The sequence below is a fragment of the Bactrocera tryoni genome, chromosome 3, assembly GCF_016617805.1.
Source record: "Bactrocera tryoni isolate S06 chromosome 3, CSIRO_BtryS06_freeze2, whole genome shotgun sequence".
Lineage (NCBI taxonomy): Eukaryota > Metazoa > Arthropoda > Insecta > Diptera > Tephritidae > Bactrocera > Bactrocera tryoni.
This window is the reverse complement of record NC_052501.1, coordinates 14,450,885-14,472,310: the sequence shown is the minus strand read 5'-3', so window position 1 is coordinate 14,472,310 and position 21,426 is coordinate 14,450,885. Positions and strand designations below refer to the sequence as shown.

At 33.2% G+C, this 21,426-nt stretch overlaps 1 protein-coding gene across 1 annotated transcript in view; it reads right to left on the bottom strand.

The window, feature by feature from the left end:
* Positions 1–4,506: 4,506 nt before the first annotated feature.
* Positions 4,507–21,426, bottom strand: part of LOC120772430 — an 84,114-nt gene continuing 67,194 nt past the window's right edge. Inside the window, exons 4-9 of the mRNA XM_040101042.1 lie at positions 18,967–19,134; positions 16,631–16,829; positions 14,965–15,317; positions 10,125–10,209; positions 9,662–10,039; positions 4,507–4,616 (exon numbers count right to left, since the gene is read on the bottom strand). Coding sequence (XP_039956976.1) covers positions 4,507–4,616; positions 9,662–10,039; positions 10,125–10,209; positions 14,965–15,317; positions 16,631–16,829; positions 18,967–19,134 — 1,293 coding nt within the window. The remainder of the gene's footprint in view (positions 4,617–9,661; positions 10,040–10,124; positions 10,210–14,964; positions 15,318–16,630; positions 16,830–18,966; positions 19,135–21,426) is intronic.

Here is a 21,426-nt window from a genome sequence, read left to right as displayed (position 1 = left end):
GTGTGTATATCGTCACTAATTGTCTACTCGTTTTGGGTTTCTGAGAAATAATTTTTGTTTGATCCGTGTGGAAGATCCTTGTAACAATTTTCATTTTTATTTCATTATTTGTGGCTATGAATATATGTATATGCAAGTATTCAATATAACAAATAAGCTCAAATGACAATGATCATTTATACGTTATTATTGACATTATCAGTTCTACGGAACTTCATTAGCAGCGCCATCTGCTTGTGATTTTTTTAATTTTGAGGTGCACTCTAGTTTATCACTAAGAAATATAAGGTTAAAACAGACTATACAAGATTGCCTTCTCACGCAAAATAGCTTTATTTTGGTTCACGCGCCACGCTTCGCATAAACTAAGTCTACGCCTAATTGTAGCCTACAATAAATTTTTGATTTTACGCTTGATATTTAATTTTTGGCTTGGCAAATAACGTAAATATGGCAACGATTTGCTGACAAACTGTGTGTGTGAGAATTTATTAATGTAGTAGTATTTATTTATTATTATTATTTATTAACTTCTTAATCCCGTAAGTGTATAGAAAAAGTAGACAAAGCAGAATGCAATTATGTTGAGTCGTGAAAGTGCTTACTCCTGGCCATAGTTCAAAAAAATATATGTATGTATGTGTTATTGGCCGCAAATTTAAGTGAAACGGTAATTTTCTTATCTTTCTAATCCTTTGCTTGACTTCGGTATTCAATCGCAAGCTCTCTCTTGACACTTTTTGATTTTTGAGAGACTATATTTTCTAAGTTTCGTTGATGAAATTTGGAAATATGGGTAACCAGTACGCTACATTATGGAAATTGGCGAAATAGGCCGTCAACTAGGCCTATTTCCCAATAATTAATTAATTAATAATAGTAATTTTAAGTTTCCTCTGATTCTTTCACTATATAAAATACAAATCAAGCATCCATTTTCAGAAAAATTAAGCAACTTTTTTATACTAAATATATTTTATTCTTCATTTAAAATGTTTACATTGTGTTTGTAAATTATTCTTACACTATTTATGGTTATATGTATAAAATACAAAATTTTTATATATTGTTATATATTCATATATTGATTGGACTTACTATATATGCATACATACAATTATTAATTTATATATGTATGTATGTGTAATGCATGCATTGGTTTATTGATTTGATAGTCATACGCAAAAACAAAAAAAAAAAAACAAATAAAATGACATTTTGAGCATTGAAAGGACCGACTAATGCTATAGTACATCTATTATATATATATATATTGTATATGTTATTTATTTATTTTCTTATAAGGGAGCAAATATACAAAATTTAGTATTATTATTTTATATTTACATAAGTTTATATATTTATTGTTTACTAATATTTATTATGGTTACATTAAATTGTAATTTGTCCCATAACCTTCCATAAACTCTTTTATTTCGTAATTTTAGTTACTAACAAAATAACTTTAGTTTATGCAGGCAGTTTAAGGCTGCCTAAATATTTTGCGGAATTATTAAAATATGTCTTTTAATTAAAAAAAGAAAAAATGCATCCAGAAAAAATTAAAAATTATATCAAGCTAAAATAAAAAAATATAATAAAATAAGTGAAATTTTGGTGGCCAATAAGCCGTTAAATTAAACCGTCTTTAAAAATATGTTATATTTTTGAAAAATATTTAAGAAAAACGTGTCTTGCCACAATTCTTCACTTATACATTTATTGGCTTCATTATAAAAACCTCTTTCTCGCATGACATTTTTTAACATGCATTTGCTAAAATTTTCTGTTAAGCTCTGCATAACATTTTCAAAATACTTATAGAGCTTAAATTAAACTATTACTTTCTTATGTACTAACGAATATTAACAATGGCGATTAACTTAGTTTAATTTATTTTTAAATATTTTTGTTTTTTTTTATTTTTATTTACTGTTTTTTTTTTTTTAATTCTAAGTATTCTTTTCATTTACTGCAAATTGAAAATTGAAAAAATATGTATAAATGTTATATTTATATAAAGTTAAAAATCATTGTTTAAACTCATTTAAAATCAACTAGGCTAATTCATTTAATTATGTAAACAATAATCTCGTAAACATTAAGCAATGAAGAGAAGTAAAGGCGTTAAGGCAGTTAAAAATGTCTTATATGAATGTAAGTTTGCGCTTAGGTGCGATTAAGTGGGTTTACAAAAAAATATTAAAAAAAAAATATGTATATAATGTAACTGCAATCAAATTCTTATTGTTGTTGAAAATACATATACTGTCAAATAATAAAAAATATTAAAAAATTTCTTATTATTGTTGAAAATGTATTGGGAAATAATAACCTCAAATTAAAAAATAATGAAAAATTTATAAAATTATGAAAAAACAGGAGCTTAGAAAATTTAAATCAAACTAAGAAAAAGTAGCGAAAAAAAGTTAATAACTTCTCCTACATATAATATTTAAAAAAAATTCAAAACGTTAAAATTCAGTGCCAGCCAATTTTAGAACTTCTATAAAAATCTAAAAAATAAAATAACTGAAACTAATTTAAATAAAATGAATAACTAAAAGGGGATTAAAATAAAAATAGAAAAACTGAAACTATTTTGAAGCAAATTAGTAAATGAGAGAAAAAAATATTCATAAATTAACTTTCTGGGTACAATGCCTCAAAAACTAAATGAAATAAATCAATATTTAGCTAAAACTTGTTTCTTTCATAATTTTATTAGCAGCGCGTCATCTTCCATAAAACGCTATGCAACATTTTTCCCCTTTTAATCAACAAATAACCATAAAATAACTGGAAAACTACCTCAAAGTGAAAGTAAAAATAAATAAATTAGTTAAAGCGCACAATATTGCTATAACACATTCCTTTAGTTTTATTGTTATTAAGCTGGTAAGGAAGGCGCTAACCGATTCTGAGATACCGAATTTATTTATTTGCGAAAAAAATTTGGGCGGGAAAAAATTTCTAAATTTTATAAAACCATTTAATCGCACATATACAAACATAAGTAATTTTTCCTTGCTGGCAAAACTGAAAAAAAATCGAGAAAATAAAGAAATCAAACATAAATTATTGTTAGATTTAAAAAAAAATCATAAAAAAATAAAAAAATAAAAAAATACGTAAATAAATAAAAAAATCATGAAACAATTATTTTACGTTCATAAAAAACTTATTATTTTTAAATCAAAAATTAAAAAAAAAGTGTTACATTACTTTTGAAGTACTTAAGTCCGTCAGTTTCACAGTGCGTATACGCAACATTTCTGTTAGTAGAAAAATATGCTGTCCTACCGATTAATCGACATTGGCAGCGGCTTTGACTGATTTTATATGAAATCCTATTGGAGATGCTCTGAAACTTTGCGATTTTCTATGCACATATATATATGTAACGGTTTCTAAAGCGGCTTTACTCCAAACTTTTGACTGTTGCGATAGCGTATAATTAACTTGCCGGTTACTTGTGTAAATATAAATAATTAAAAAAAAACAATTAAGTGAAATTATGAGCACACATATAATGAACCAATATTCTTAGTTAACTGTACTTACATAGTTGTGAAATTTTAACAAAACAACAGAAGTGACTTTGACCGGTTTTGCTTTAAGTACATTTAAATTGATATTTTTAAGAAAATTAAATGGATTTTTAAAAATTAAAGAGAAACAAATATAAGAAATTAAAATTAAATAATTTGAGAAAAATTTAAAATTACAAAAAATAAAAATAATTAATAAAAATTAAATTTAATTACTTGAGAAAAAGTTACGCCAAACAAGCGATTTTCTTGGTTAAATAGTTGAAAAGTTTCAAAAAATATTTCCGTTTGCAGCCTGTGAGCATAAAAATACTAAGTCGAGTTAGGTTGCTTTGTCAAATTTGCACAGATATGTTTGACCTTAAGCGTTGCTATATATTTTTGCATATCATGACAAAAACAATAATAATAATGAGGGTATAATTTCTTGCTAAAAAAGAAAAGCGTGAGCAGGCGTACTAAATACGAGCTTAATAAAATATATATTAGAATTGTTGTCATTGCTATATCTTTATATATGTACTTCTATATTTACGTCGGTATATTATTTTTCTTTATAGTAAATACTAATTATTTTTCTGCTAAATTTTCCACATTTTCAACTTAATATTGCGGTTTTACGTGCTCTACAATAACATTCTTTTATATGTATGTGTTTTGTATATATACTCTTAGACATTGCTACTCAGTTACATAAACATATATAAGCTTACAATTAGTTAATAAATGTTGCATACAAATTATGCATATATTCTTTCTTATGTTCACTGTGTTGCATAATAAACGTGCGCATAAGCATATACACCCAAATCGAAATATATATATATATATGAAGTACTTTTTTGAGTATACAGAGCAAAGTCATAGACATATAATACATATATATACATATGTATATGGCTATATGTATTTATTATTAATGTTGTGCTTCGAATTTCCGCTCTCCGCTTGCTTATCAATCCCATTCGCCAATGTACATGGTGCGCGGTGTGGGCACGTAGCCACGAGTTGGCAGCGGCAAGCGTCCATAGATGTGATTGTATGGTGATTCAACTAAATCGGCATCTGTAAATGTAAATTCGATTAATGAAACTGAAACTGAGTGGAAAATATTTTACTCGTAATACAAAATTATAAAATAATATATAAAAATATTTGTATAAAAACAACAACAGTAATTGGGAGTGTGTAGGTGTGAAAGCATAATTGTTCTTCATTATTTTTTTTTATTGTGTGTGGTTTTTTTGTATAAAGGCAGGTCTAACTACAAGTGTCTAAGTCCCAGTCCCAGTCCAGGTCCGCCAAATTATTTTTTACGTATTTATAATGTTATTTTTTTTGTAAATATCAATAAAGTTTGTAAACTTATGTTCTAAAAAATCGCTTTGTATTGAAAAAAAATTAATTATATTTATTTACAATATTTTATATATATGCACATATTTCTGAACTGTCCATTCTGCTCATTATTATTAGAGAGCCTTTAATCTTTTGTCATTTTAATTAAGCCAGTTAGCACAATTCTGCCGGTTTGCAAAATTTTCTGATACGCAGAAGGGAGACTATTTATTTATAGGGTCTTATCAGGTCAATTAACACTTATTCCCATATGAAAATGTTTTATGCAGAAAGAAGACGCTTTGATAAAAGACTGTTATGATAGATTAGGTAATTCGGCTCATTTCGCAGGAGTCCACGAATAATCTCGGTTGGACTACTAGCGACGTTTGTCCGCTGTTATGAATTGACTGTTAATTGCGTCAAATTTTAATTTTTTCCAATAAATTTAAGGTGAAAATTCGTCATATGACTAATTGAGTCAATTAGTATCTTCTTCCCATACGGAGAAGGAAGTAGTTGTTAATTGAAAATTGATTGATTCAATTGGTAAAAATTTTTTTAAATGACAAAAATGGAGTCAATTTGTACGTACTTCCTTTTAGTTAATTGAGTGCTAATTATTAAATTAAATGTAAATAGAGTGTTAATTGACGCAATTAAATTTTTTTTCTTGAAAAAGGAGAATAATTTTAATTGACTACTTTTTGAGTAAATTAGTATTTTTTACCAGACAATTTCTTAATTGACTCTTAATTTAATGGAATCTTAATTGGGTCAATTAGTAATTTTTTTATAAATTGATGGTGGAAAATTTGTTAACCTTATTTAAGTTGAGTCAATTACAAATTATCTCATATAAGTTGAAGGTAGAAAATGAGTTAATTGAAGTTTATATGACTCAATTAGTATTTTATTTTATTTTTAATTGACTACATTTGCGCTCAATCGGCATTTTCTTCCTGTCTGTAGTAGGAAGAAATTTTTTTAATGAAACGTTAATTGACGCAATTAATTTTTCTCTTGTATGGATGGACAACTTTTTATTGACTATTATCTGAGTCAATTAGTATTTTTTGCTAAACAATTTCTTCCATGACTCTTAATTCCGTTAATTAGTATTTCTTTTCTAGATGTAGAAAGCAGACAATTTGCTTATTGACATCAATGGAGTCAATTTGTATTATTTTATAATAAATGGAAAAAATTCTTGATTGCATCTTAATTGGGCCAATTAGTAATTTCTTTCATAAACTGATGTTGAAAATTTGATAATTGTATTTAAATTGAGTCAATTAGTAATTGCTTCATTTAAGTAAAAGGTAGAAAATGAATTAATTGAATCTTATATGACTCAATTAGTAGTTTATTACTATAAATTAAAGTTGAAAAGTGTATATCGACTCTTAATTGAGTCCATTAATATTATCTTCTTATAAGTTGAAGGTGAAAAGATTTCTTGACTGAATCTTAATTGGGTCAATTCGTGATTTATTTTATAAATTTATGGAGGGAATTTTTTTAATTGTACTTAAATTGAGTCAATTAGTAAATGCTTCATATAAATTGAAGATAGGAAAGGAATTAATCGAATCTTATATGATTCAATTAGTAGTTTATTCTTATAAAGTGAAGTTGGAATATATATATTTACTCTTAATGGAGTCAATTAGTAATTTCATATCCTCGATTAAATTAAGTAGTCTTATAATAAATTATTTTCTCCAGATATGTTCTTTTTGTTCTGAACTACTGTCAACTGACATGAATCTGCAACTATAAACATATAAAAAAATATTCAAATACTACCAAAACCAAAAACACAATACCAAACCCTAAAAACATAGTATGAGAACAGTAGGCGAATGATGTCAAACCTATTTGATAATTGGTATTTTCTTGCTCAATTTCAGTTTTCGTTCAGTTTACAGCGCTACCGGGTGGTTTGGTTGTTGTTATTGTTGTGGTTGTTCGATTGAGGGCTGTCCGGTCGCAGTGCAATGGAGTTGTCAAGAAGTTCAACCAGCAGCAGTTGTTGAACTGTCCCAGCACAAGCACCTTATCTACATATGTTATTATTGTTTGTATAGCATTTTGTTTCGATCTGTTCGCTCAGTAATCGAGTATTTGAATGCGTTTGAGACTCAGGCTGCGGGGTTTGCGTGGCTTCAAATAGCCATAAATGGATTCCATATCGCTAGCGTCGACCCGACTATCAGATCGGCTGAGCCGACTTTGTTGTTGGTGCTTTTGCGAATGTTGTTGTTGTAGCGCTTCGAAATTTGGTCTTTTAGACGTTTGTTGTTGCGCGCCTGTATTGGCATTTGTTGTTGTTACATTTGTATTCTTTACGCCATTACTGTAGTTGCGTCTGCCATTATTGAACAGAAAATTCTTATTCTCCTTGCTGTTATTGTTGTTGTTATCCAGTTTATTAATTTGCGCCTGCGCCATTTCGTTAGGCACTTTTGCTGCTTGATCATAGTTATTCAAGTGTTGCTGTTTCTGTTTTTGTTGTACTTTTTTGAGTTCAGCCTGGAGCTTGAGCTTCTCCTGTTGCTGCTGACGCTTCTGATTGTGCGCTTTCATTTCGAATGCCGCTGTGGTGGCGGCCACAATGCTGCCGCCTAGTTGTTTAATAGCTGACGACATTGTCGGTGTTGTTGCATTTGCCTTTGCTGCCTTTGCTGTCGTTGTTGGCGTTTTTGTATTTTCCGTCGCCGTGTCATTGCCTACAACAAATTGATCACCACTACAATTGCTATTTTTCTTACCGCGCCAGCAAGGCGGCGGCAGCATTGGTTTATCAGGCGACACCGCGTCATCTGCTCTGTGATTGTGTGGCGTCTGCATGCCAAGTTTGTGGCGCTGAAAGTTTAGCAACTCTCGTTCTTGAAATTCCTCTACGTCCTTTTCATGCTCCTTCCTGTTCACATGCGCATTGCGCGCGCGTCTTATATCAAGCGCGTTTAGTTGTGTAACACCACGCGCTTCCCTGCCGCGTAGGCGGTCGTAGAGCATGGTGGTGGAAGGCGCTTTCACAATGCGCTTACGCCCACCATACATATAAAGGGATCCCTCCTCATTCGGTTGCTCGAAGAAACTTTCGATTGAGAGCGATTTGTGCCGCAACAACGCGGGCGAATGCACGAAACCCGATCTGTTATCGGCGCTGACGCGTCCTCTACCCAACTGCATTTCATCGACGACTGTGCGCTCAAAGGGCGATTGCGGCGGTGACAGTGAATACAATTCCCGGCGTCTGCATGTGTAGCGGTCAGAATGTGTGGCGTCCCAGTCCGTTTCGTCGGCGTCGTAAAGACAGTCACCATAGCGTCGCGTTTGCATAGCGTACTCGTTGTAGGTTTTCTTTTTACCACCACTGCGCTCAGGTGTTTCTTCTCTGACTTGCGCTTGCTGTTTCTGCTCATTATAATGTGGCGCAGCATTTTCGCGTCGATAGTCGCAATCATTGACGTAATGCGGCGAATCCGTGTTCTCTTGTGTGTAATGACTCTCTGAGTTGCGCGCGCCTCCCACACCGTAACAACTTTCCACTACATCTGCCTCATCGAAACCCTCATCGTATGTGCAAATATCACTAGGCGCTAACAAACGGTTGCGCCGCGGATTTAAAAACGACACGTCGCTTTCGCTACACCATTTCACCAAATTTGGACCGCTTTGACCAACCGCTTTGTTGCGCGCTACACCAAGCGCTTCGCGTCTTTCATCATTAGCGTCCTCCAGACCAGCGCTGTTGTCCCCACGCGGCGCGCGTATTTGCTCTACAGGCAACGGTGGTAGTGGCGGCGGTGGCGGCGGCGCTGGTATTTCCGCCAAACTACCGCTTAACTGCTGGTGCAAACGCAGTTGCTGCTGGCTGAGACTGCGCGGTGGCCGCGCCGGTTGCTCAACACCGAACAATGGCGCCAATGTATAGCAACTAACGCAATTGCAATTGCTGCCTACTGAATTGCTCGCGTCGCGTCGTGTACGACTCGTGCGGAAACGGTGCGGCGACAGCGTTTGTTGCAATTCGCGTGTAAGGCGCCGAAAGCGCGATCGACTTGAGCGCGCGTTGGTATGCACTGGCGTTGGCTGAGTGTCAGCATAGACTAAGTCAGGGTCGGGATAGTCTGAGTCAGTGTGCGGTGGGGCATAGTAGGCGCGCATATTGGGTGGTAATTGGCGGCGCGCGCAATTACGGCTGTGATGGCGTTGGTTGTTGTGATGCGTATTGTTGTGCTCTAGCGCCCCGTCCTGCTGGTGATGGTGGTGATGATGGCGCTGGCGCGTTTGTTCTAAATTCTGAAAGTGGTGTTGGCGCTGTCGCTGCTGCTCTTGTTGTTGGTGTTGTTGCTGTTGCTGTACGCTAAAGTATATGTTATTGTTATGGTTTTTGTTATTGTTGTTGTTGTTAAGTACGTCTTCGTGTTCGTGTCCGTCCATGCCGTGCGCTGTGTCCGCTGGCAGGCGCATCGGCGCCGCGGCAGACAACAGCTGTGGCAGTGCATTGTGCAGTTGATGTTTCTGTTGTTGTTGTTGTTGTAGTTGTTGTGCTTGTGCCTGTACTTGTGCTTGTGCTTGTGCATGTAAGGTTATTTGTGGTGCCTGTGCTTCACTCGTTTGATTCTTGTTCTTGTTTTTGTTCTTGTTCTTTTTGCCGTTCTTATTGTTGTTGTTGTTCTGATGGTCCATGTGAAAATTCGCAGTCGGCGCATTATACTGCTGCTGCTGCTGACAACCAATACTACTACTATCATAAATACCTATGCCGCTCTCGAAGCTGCGCGTCTGCCACATCGGATGCTGTGGCACGTGATGCTGTTGATGATGCACGGCGTGTGCTGCAGCGGCGGCCATCAACTGCTGCTGCTGAATGTGGTGTGGATGCATGTGTGGCGGCGGCTGTGGTGCTGCCACATGCATCGCGTGCAAATTGGGCGCCGTCATCGACATGTGGATCATGGAGTTCTTCTTCTGGCTGAGTGTGTTCATGTTGCTGCCGTTGCTGTTGCCATTCGTGTTGCCAGCGTTGCCATTGACCAGTGTTCCATTGGTGACGTGCTCCTTGTGCTCCTTGCTGGACTTGGAGGTCTTCACGAAGTTCGGTACACGTGCGCGCAAGCCACAATAGTAAGGATCATCTGAAATGAAATTCGAGTGCGCGTTGCAATCGCAGATTTGAGTATTGTTTGTGGCAATATTTACAGTACTTTGCGCACAACTTACCATATTTTTTGTTGTCTTTGCCTTTGTCTGATTTGCCACGTGATAATTTGATTCTGGTGTCCACCTCGATGTCATCGTAATCGGGCTAAAAAAGTAAGAATAATAAAAATATAGTATGCAATTTAGTTTTTAATAACAACAACAACAGTAATATGGTTATATGATAATAACTAATATTCGCATAGTACTTTTCACCGCAAAAATCTATGTATAATGAATTATAGCGAAACCAGTCTAGGGTACACAATATTTTTGCAGAACGCCTTCTTTATATTTTTCTGATATACAATATTAATCTTTCAGATTCTCTCCTCGATCTGCTTAACATCAGTTCTCTTCTGAATGAAAAACTGTATGAGATTGATATATCCTCCTTTTATTCTATGTCGCTCTACTTATGCTAGTTGCTTGTTCGATTCGCCCCTTTCCAAGTTTGAATAATCGCTTGTTAAATGGGTACCTTGTGTTTTTAAATTCCTATGAGGTCCTTTACTATACATATATATTAATGAAATATACTATATTTAACGTCAGATGAAACTTAATGCTTTTAAAGCTCGTTGGCATCAATATAATTTTTTGGAAACTAAGAACTTTCTATCCTTTAAGTTATTGTCGAGTAAATTTCCCAATGATTAAATGTTTGGGAAATTTTTTTATCTTTCGCACATTTCGCTAACGAGCTGAGTTATGTGTTTGATGGTCACAGCGGAATCACTAGAAGCTGCAAAGCCCATGAGCTGGCAGGGCATGCTTTCCTCAATTTCCTCTGATTGGAGTCGAGTCGGTTATCCGATACCGCCTTGAGTTCTGACGTTGAACATTTAAACCTCTAGTGTGATCAGCAAGCGCTGGTTAAGAAGCAGAACTTATGCGACTACGGGATCTTTCTGGCCCAGAGTGAATCATAAGAGCTCATCCAAACTACTGGACACTGTCCAATAGATTTACACGCCGTGCAGCTAAATACTCTATTTGACGCTCTTTGCCAAAGCATGTATGAAGAAAGGCGACGTGGAATCATCTTGTCAATTCCTTCTCTATTGTCCAACTTTTGCCAGACTGAGCTTGAAATATCTCGGTAGACTTACCACAGCTTTGTGGTAAGTAAAGAACGATTCGTTACTCAATGTATGGATATACATAGAGATCCCCAAATCCATATAACTATTTAAAAATAATGAAAACTAATAAACCATCTGGTGTCCTAAAGCTACTTAATTTAATCGACTTAAGAAAATTAAAAACTGACTCAATTAAGAGTCAATATAAATTTTTTATTTTCAATTTATAGAAATAAACCATTAAATAAGTCATATAAGACTCAAATAACTCATTTTCTACTTTCAATTTATATGAAGCAATTACTAATTGCCTCAACTTATATACAATTTACAAATTTTCCACCATCAATTTATAAAAGAAATTACTAATTGACCCAATTAAAATTCAACCAATAAATTTTTACATCTTCAACTTATTAGAACATGATACTAATGGACTCAATTAAAAGTCAATATAAATTTTTCAACTTTAATTTATAGGAATAAACTGATAATTGAGTCATATAAGATTCAACTAACACATATTTTACCTACAAAGTAATGAAGCAATTACTAATTGACTCAATTTAAATACAATTAAAAATTTTGCAATTGACTAATTGAACCAATTAAGATTCAATCAATAAATTATTTTACGATTCGTTGATTACTTTGGATCTAGAGATCAACCTCTTATGTATTAATGGGTGATACAAAGGACCAATTTTTGTCAAAGTGAGATGTCCTAACCTAGTTAACCTTTCGCTACTTTACGAGTATAAGTCGTATTTAAAAAAAATGTCCAATGACGATAGAGAAATCACGAACTAGTTTAATAAAAATATATACGCCTGTTTCCAGTTGCTTATTCGGATCGTCTTACTAACAATAATACTTTTAACTTGATTAAAATTATCAGGACCATTAGTAGCAAACCTAACGCTAGGTAGGGCAGTAAAAAAGTTTTGTGCTTTTTTTCATGATTTCTCAGCAAAAACTAGTAAGATTACCCCATGTCAGCTGATTTCGCAATTAGAGTGTTGCAACAGGTGAGGCACAAATGTGTTAACCATTTATTAGTTTCATAACATAATTATTTCAGCAACATAACATGCCATTTACAATAAAAATAACAACAATAGCAAAAATGCTGCCGCATTTACATAAGCTCTTCTATACATTTGTGCACCGATTTACGCTCATATGCCCTAAATATTTGCGTTACCTTGCGTTATTGATACTGTATGAGTGCGTGTGGATGTATGTGCGTTTGTCGGTGTGCGCCTGCGCAATAAATGCAACATTCTTCGCATATTAATTACACGCGATATCGAGCGATAAATGCAGTTATTTTGACACACTATCAACTAACAACACTTATGTATGCACATATGTATGTGTGTGTAGGTTGTAATTACATATGCATAAAATTTAATTGTAAGTATGTGTGCGAGTACCTGTGCGCAAAGAACGAGTTTTGCATTTGGAAATTGTTGCATTGATTATTGTATTTAAGTGGCGTTGTAATGTAAATTGCAGCAATTGTTTTTATTATTCTTGTTGTGGTTTTAAGGTTTATTGCTTGGCGCTGCCCTTCTTCGCCTGAAACGTTTCAGTGATTTGTTGATATGCAAATAATTTTTATTTTAATTATTTCTATTTTAAAAGAAAAAACACAGAAGCCTTAAATTTAATGAGAACATTTTTTAGCATTTATCTTTTAAGATCATCTCTTTCAAATATCGGCGCGACTACATCTGATACGGTCCATCCGTTGAGTCAACCTCGCTTCGATGACTCGTTCGAGCATTTCGAAGCGAGGTTGTCCGCAAAGACTTTGGACTTTACATATCCCCACAGGAAAAATGTAACCTTCTTTTTGATGCACTATCTTCGGACGTCTATAAACCTGCTATCTCGTTTCATTTTTACGCTTTCGATGAAACTACTTATGTCCGCAATATTTTTTGACGAAAGCTATTCAATGCTTGATGCCTGATGTGTTCCAAATACTCTGAGTCTGGTTTGTGCTACAGCCGGACACTCACAGTAAAATTGAAGACTGTTTCCTGATTCTCTTTTAGCGTGCAGCTGCGGCAAATATTGTTACAGGGCAGACCCATTTTAAGCGCGTGCTCTCGAAATGGCCAGTGCCCCGTTATGGTTGCTTGAAGCCTTGGATCTAGGCTTATCTGCTTCGTTATCTTGCAGTTGGTTATTTATTTTCATCTACACAGTGCTACTTTTTCATAGTGAGTATAAAGCTCCCTTCTGATCGCTCCCAGCGGGCGTCGTATTAACTCCGTTCAGGTTTCAACCAAAGAGGCTCCTACCATATTTTGGCCAACCCGTCTGCTTTTTCATTACCAAAAATGTTTCTGTGGCCGGGAATCCAAATTAAGGACAGGTGGAGTTGCCTCTGCAGTGAGCTTAAAGCCTTTCTGCAATTGCTAACTACGCTGGAATGAATCAGTGGCGTCGTAAACGCCAGCAGTGCTGCTTGGCTATCCATGTATATGGTTTCTCTCTGTATCACGCAGTTATGCAATAGAGCCCTTTTCATACCTGGTACTACCGCTTGGTTCAATTTGATAGTCGAATAAAGAGAGAGATTTCGAGATCATTGGAGTGTACACTTGCACCCACTCCACAATCCATTTTGGACCCGTCGCTATAGAAAGACTGCATCATTACTTTCTCTATTCACGTTTAAAGGGTATCCTCACCCAAGAATGGAAATTAAAATATTACTTTGGTGGAATTTAGTCCGATTTTCTTATGTTTAGTTGATCATGATCCATCCTGATGGCTCGTGTCGCTAAGTCCATAATCTTTCTTATTCCAACCTTCTAGTTCTTGTATTCTTTTAACAGAACATGCTGCTACTCTCCGAATAAAGATGTTTATGGGCAGCTGATGCAGGATTGTATTGAGTACATCAGTTGAACATGACCTTATAGCATCGGTAACCCCTTATAAGCTGCTCTTAATACTCCTGCTAGAACTAGCCACCAAACCAGTCAGTGCTACGTATGTTCGAACTGGCCTTATGGCGATCGTATACATTCACATAACAATATTTGGTCTAGGCTCCAGTACCTGCTAAGTATTATCTTGCAGGTGTAGTAGGCCATAGACATTTTATTTGTCCTTTTTTCAATGTTAGTCTTCCAATTTAATTTAGTATCGACTTTAACCCCACATATTTATCTGTGGTGAAAAAAAAATTGCTGAAGATAGTTGTAGAAAAGCAGCAGTTCTGTTTTAGTAGAGTTAACACCTAGTCCGTTGTTCGCGGTTCATAGGTTTAGCCTAGGTAGCGCTCTTTCCACAATCTCACTTTTACCTAGAAGGTTCTTAGAATTACATTTTCAACGAAAATATAGGCAACGGCTATTAAATTCCTTATCTGCCTTTACGATATGATCGCCACTATTTTTGACATTGTAAACTAAATATGAAAAATGCCATTGAAATTGTGATTCAGCCTAAAGGTAGGCCAGAAATATAGGAAACACTCATTTTTATCACTTTCTTATCAACTTTTGGGCCTCATAATAAAGACAGAAAATTTTACTTAAAGTTGAAGTTCTAGCTCCACAAATTAACAATTTCGGCTTGTTATTATGTTACAATTAAAAATATAAAATAATTATATATAATTGAAATAAAAAATTAAAAAATAAATATTAAACTAAAGTTTCTTGTCATTTGTCGCATATATTCTTTAAGCACTATTTTAGTTCATTTCCTACAAAAAAGTGAAATATTTTAACATTCATATGCTGAGCACTCACCTTGGGTATAATGTCATGCGAGTAAATATTATCGCGTGGCGGCAATTTCGGCGGTTTCTCGCTGCGTTTATGAGCCAATTGTTGTGTCTGCAATAGCAACTGTTCACGTGTGGCGGCCACATGTCCGGCGACTGCGGTGCCACCATTCATACCAGCGCCGTTCATGGTGTGCATGCCCATACTGGCGGCGGCGACCTGCTGCTGCTGTTGTTGTTGTGAATGATGGCTGCTGCCAGCACCGAAACCAGAGCTGCCCGAACTGCCGCCGCTGCCATTGCCGGCCACGCTGTACGGATCCTCGTCGGGTATGGGGATCCTAGGGCGATTCTTAATGTCCACTATGGGGCGTTGCACTGTCGGTGGAAAGAAGAAGAGAGCAGAGAGAGTTGGAATTAGCATAAACTGTCATGTGATAAAAATTAAGAAATGTGTAATGTTAGAACGCATAAATCATTTATTGCTGTCAATTGTTTGCATAAGCATAATTTAACTATTTTTTTGTGTTTACTATTGCTTTTGTATTGTGGAAAAATATGCAAATTTCGGCTTTGTGGCTAGTATTGTTATTGTTTCTTTGGCTTTGTCTATGCTAAAATGCGTTGACATGCGTTCTGTGCGTAGATATTGCAGCGATACACATACATGAGCACATATGTATAGATAGATGCACTCACATACACATACATATACATATATGTATGTATATATAGAAATAAGTTTGCTTTTGATTTATGCGCCAAACGCTTTGAGACAATGGCAACACGTTGCGTGCGGCTGCTGCGCATGCGCACTTTTATTGCCGCCCTTTATCGCGGCACGAACCGAACACAGGCCAAAACGCTGACACTTTGACATTTAAAAAGCGAAATGAAAATGTTGCCGGCTGGCATTTGAAATTTACCGCAAAATTTACCTATGCATTCCTGCACAAACCCGTATATATGTATTTACAAATGAGTGTGTATGTGCCTCGGTGCGCGCAAAAGCGAAAGGCCAACAACAGTGGCTGCAGCTGCAACAGCAACAAGCGCCACTAAGCTCATGTGAGCGCTGCTTGGTGTCAACCTTGAACCGCTTGTCGAGCGAATGGGGAGTGCGGCGCCAGCGAAGTTCAAAATAGAAGAATGAAAACTAGAAAAATCGCATACAAAGTTGCATAAAGTTGTTGATATATACATACAAGTATGTATATACATATGTACTTATATATATGTATATCTACACACATTATATACATATGAGTTATTACTGCATTTGTGTAGTTTCGTTATGGCAGCGCAACAATGAGATCTTCGTGCGGATGCCTGAGATCCATGGCTGCACTTTCAACCTCTACTGCACTACAATTACAACAAGAACAACAGCAACGTAGAACAAGTATTAAAATAAAATCGCTCTAATGCTAAAGCGCAAGCGCTAGAGCCCAACCTAATAAATTGCTAACATTTTGCAGCAGCCACAAATGAATTCGCTTGGCTTAAGCCGCTGCGCCAATGGTTGGTCATAAGCTTATAGAAAAGTTGGCAAGATGCGCGTATGTGTATATGTAACCGTTGATTAGTTATATTAGCATACATTAATAGCAGAATTTTTATTTTCTTATAATATTATTATTTGTAATTTTTTATATTTGTCTTTGCCCTCCTCTTCTTCTCTGTGCACTTACCTGGTGGCAATTTGCTCTTTAGCATATCCATTGCGACCACATTGACAATGAGCACCCAAACGGGACAGTCCAATATATCGTTCTCCGATTTGACAAAAGCCACAACGGACAGACATTGCGTCTCCAGGCGTCGACGATCGGGATAAGCACGACGAAGTTCACGATTTACATTCGATTGGAATTTTTTCATATCGAATAACTGAAAGAGTGGAAAATTGTAAAATTAATATGAAATTGCAGTATAAATAAAACGAGAATAAATATTAAAAAAATAAATAAATAAGAAATTTAATACTAAAAATAAATTACTGAAAAAATGTTATAATAAAAATAATAAATTTATAAAAAAAATTAAGTATTAAAATAATTAAAAATATGTGTGTAATGTTATATAATAATCATGTTTAAAAATAAATTTAATAAAATCGTAAAATAAAACTGCTCAAAAACAACTTTTTCAATAAATTCCCAACAAATAATTTAAAAAATATTTCAAAATATTAAATAAAAAAAATTAAATTAAGTTAATTAATTATTAAGTACTCGCTAAAAATGTGTGGCTGTCAGAATTTATGCCCAGTTAATTTGATTAAGAAATGTATACAAATTGAAAATTCCAAATTTAATTTTTATAATATTACGTATTTTAATAAAAAAATAGTATATGTGTATGTAATTTTTAACTGTTTTCGTTAATTGAACTACGTAAAAAGTACCTTCCTTCTTTAACACAATTCCATTTCATTTAAAACTTTTTGGTAAATAACTTATGGCTTATTGTTTTTGTTGTATAAATATTTGTAATTAAGTATTTTTGGATTAATCTTAAATTTGTGAACAAAATATAAATTTATGCAATTAATGACAACAATTTTTTTTTATACAATTTTTTTGATAAAAATTCTCCTTTCGTAAAACATTTGTTTAATTTATTTTTAAACTTCTTTTGTGAAAGTTTACTTCATAAATTTTTTTGTTAAAATGATATATTTCAATAGAAAATAACATTTACGTAATTTTACCAATTTTTTCATATTTATTGTAAATAAGTTATTTCTTACTTTCCACAGTAAATTTTGTTTAAACATTTTTTGATGAGTTTTAAATTTGATATAATAAATAAAAATGTATGCAATTTTATTGTAAAATTTATTTGATAAAAAAACTTTTTTCTTAAATTTTAAAAACAAAAATTGTTTAATATTTTTTCTCAAAACTTTTTGTAAAAGTTTAGTTCATAAAAAATTTTTAAAGAAATAATTTTTATTTGTTTTTTTATAATTTTTTCGTTAAAAAAATTTCGTATAATTATCTTCTCCTTTAACACAACTACTTTGTTTCAAATATTTTCAGTAAATAAGTTATTAGTTATTTTTAATATTTTTCTTATTAAACATCTTTTTGATTAGTTATAAATTTGAGGTAATTAATAAAAATGAATGCAATTTTTTTTCAAATTTATTTTCTGAATTTTTTTTTTTTTGTAAAAAATTATTTATTTTATATCTATTTTTTATAAATTTTTTCCTTCCTTTGTTTTGTAAAGGTTTAGTTTTTTTTTATTTTATTGATAGGAAATAATATTCATATGCGTTAGTTGTTAAGGTTTTAACTTTCATTCTTCAGTACAACTACTTTTCGTTTAAAGGTGTTACGTGGGTTTTGATATTTCATATATTTTTTTTAAGGTTTTAATATATTTAGAACATTTTCTGAAAATTTCAAGGCAACCGCAATACGAGTGTAGGAAATAGAAACTTTGGGAGAATGGCCCGCCAGGTCAGACCTGTCGACTACTTCAATCTTTGGTACTGTTTTTCTCGTAACATCGTTTTCAAAGTCATTGGTCACGACTTCGCAAAAATCAATGAAGTGATCTTATGACAATTTTTCACAGTTCTTCTAAAAGATGACCCGGTGAAAGAACTTTGTGTTTTTGGTTACACCATATTTTTTAAAGGCACTTTATGGTAAAAATTATTGCAATTTTCAATTAGTCACGTCCTATACTATAATCTTAATTTTGGATTTTAGATGAATCCTTCGTCATCTGGAGAGGTTTTTGGACGGTGTCTCCGGAAACCAACTGCCAAATGAAAAATTTTCAACAATTGCTTATGAAAAGCTCATAATAATTATTCAAGTCTTGTTCTTTGATATGATCAAAAATTGTAATGAGTTAATTAATTTATCATATTCCAAAAAAAAATGGTCAAAATTAACTTCATAACTTATTGTTTACGATTTTTTTTGTACAAATATTTTTAAATTAGTTTTTTATAATTGTAATGTCTAATAAACTTAAAAGCTTGCATTCATAAGAAGAAAATACTCACTTTGACTATTTTTTCACTTTCCAATGCTTGGTTTGGCAATTTGAGTATGTCGGCACCAATGGATGTCTCCTCGTTGGGAGCGCTCGCTGTGCTCTTAACGTAAACATTGCTTTTGGCATAGCGGCGAACGAGTATATTGCCAGCGTCATCCATTTTGATTTTGACGCCCTGTGAATTTCAAGCAGAAAAACAAATTAAAAAATTAGTAAACAAAAAGATTTTTATGTATCAAAAATTTTATTTTTTTTAATTCCGATAATTGAGAATTGAATATGAGAATAAATTAATTAAATCGTTAGAAAAGAAACGAAAAGGTTTCTGCTCAACCAAATTCATCAAATTCATTTTAATCAAATAATTTATAATTCCTTTTTGCTGTAAATCTTAGAACAATATATTAGTTTTGATCTCTCAAACTTAAAATCAACGAGCAATTACTTATCGCAACACCCTCTCCAATTCGCGAGCCCCAAATAGTCACAAGTCACAATTAACAAATCGTCAAAGAGCGCAAATGCACGCAAAGCGTAATAAGAATCGGCGCAACTGCAGGCCATGTCCACAACAATAGTGCGTTAATTCTAATTTGCGATTGCTGGGCATTCAATTTTTCAACACACCCACCAACACATACATACATTATGTAAACAAATAGCGTTTTGTAACGAATTTACCGAAAATCATTTAGCCCATGGCCAATCGACAAAAATATCTCTATTCTATGCCATGCTTTATCTATGACCATTGTTCGCGTTTATTATCAGGTTAAGTGTGGTCTGCGCTTTATGTGGACAATAATGGTTGAGTAAATAGTAAAGTCAGCGCGGATTTGCTTTAATGGACTTAACTTGTTCGCTGGAGTGCATATTAGCGGCCAAATGTAATCGATTAATCGCACCTGAGGTGGTTTTTGTTTTGATTTTCTAAATTATTATTATTTTTTGTTTTCTATATATTCTCTTACATGATCAAGCATGAGTATGAATCTCGTGAGTCACGCGCACTTTTTCAACAACATTCTCAACAACAAAAAGAAAAATAATTTTTATTTTCTAACTACCCTTTGATTGATGTTCTTTTGTGGTAGCACAATTGTGCTCATTAATTTCTGCCAACTGCTTTGACCTAAAGACATTTTTTACCCTACGATTGCTGATTGGTTGCTATTTTTGTTTTTGTTACGGTAAAGCCTAGTGTTGCTGTGCGAATTTAGAGGCGTGTTGCAATATTAATCTTCTGGACACGTCGATACATTAACCATTACATAAACAAGCAGATGGTTTCCTGATTTTGTAAGAGGTAATGAATTGCCTGTAAATGGCAAGGTAGTAAAATTGTTCCACTACAATGTAATAGCGTTGCCATCTTTTTGTAAAGTTTTAATAACAAAACAAAATAAAACTCAAGAAATGTACATTAAACTTAAGAGGTTTATAAAAATTTCTATTGCAAGTTCTTTCGGGAGTGTTGCCAGACTTTTATAATATCAAATTTATAAAATTTTGAGATAAACGACTTATTATTATATGCGTATTAAACAAAAGGTGTTTAAAAGAACTTGCTGATGAAAATATATTTGAGAAATGTTGCCACCTGTTTTTAAATTATGAATAAAAACATGTATAAATTAAAGAAACTCTAAAATATAAGTATTAAACGTAAGAGGTTGAAGGTAGCTTGAAATTTAAAATAATGTTGAACAGTGTTGCCAGCTTTTACCAATTTCAAATCAATGAAATTGTGCACAAAAGCGAATTATTACAAAATGGATATCAATGACAAAAAGTTTAAGAAAATCTTCTGATGAAAATATATACATATGTGAGCAAGGTTGCCACCTGTTTTTAGTTAAATTTATAGCATTAACGAGTTATAACAAAAAAAGTATTGAACTAAAAAGTTTTAAGAATATTTGTCGCTAACGGAATGTGAAAATGTAGTAAGGAAATGTTTGTTGAATTTTTGTTTAATTTTTAATGAAAAAAGTGAATTCACTTAATAATTCTCTAAGGAAGGCTGCCACATTTTAATTTAATTTTTATGGAATTAATCACATAAATGAAAATATGGGCATCAAAGTAAACTGATTGCACAAATACATATTTATAAAAGTATAGTTCTTCAAAAGGTGGCCACCTTTTTGAAGTTTTTTTCTTGGCAATTTAATAATCGAAATCCAATATTGGTTGTTTTCATATTATTATAAATATACATATTTACACTTTTCAATAAAATATTTTATTTTATATTAAATATTAAAATTAAAAATTTTAACACTTGTTTAAAAAAATTGTTGTTGGATTTCATACAAAAATGAGTTTACACATTTACAATTCTCAATGCTATGTTTTCGAATCGTTATAACTTATAACTTTATGAGACTTGTGAAAACCCTAAGTGTAAAAGTTCTAAGGCACTGTTTCAACGGGAATATGAAAGAAATAATATTAAAAAAATAAT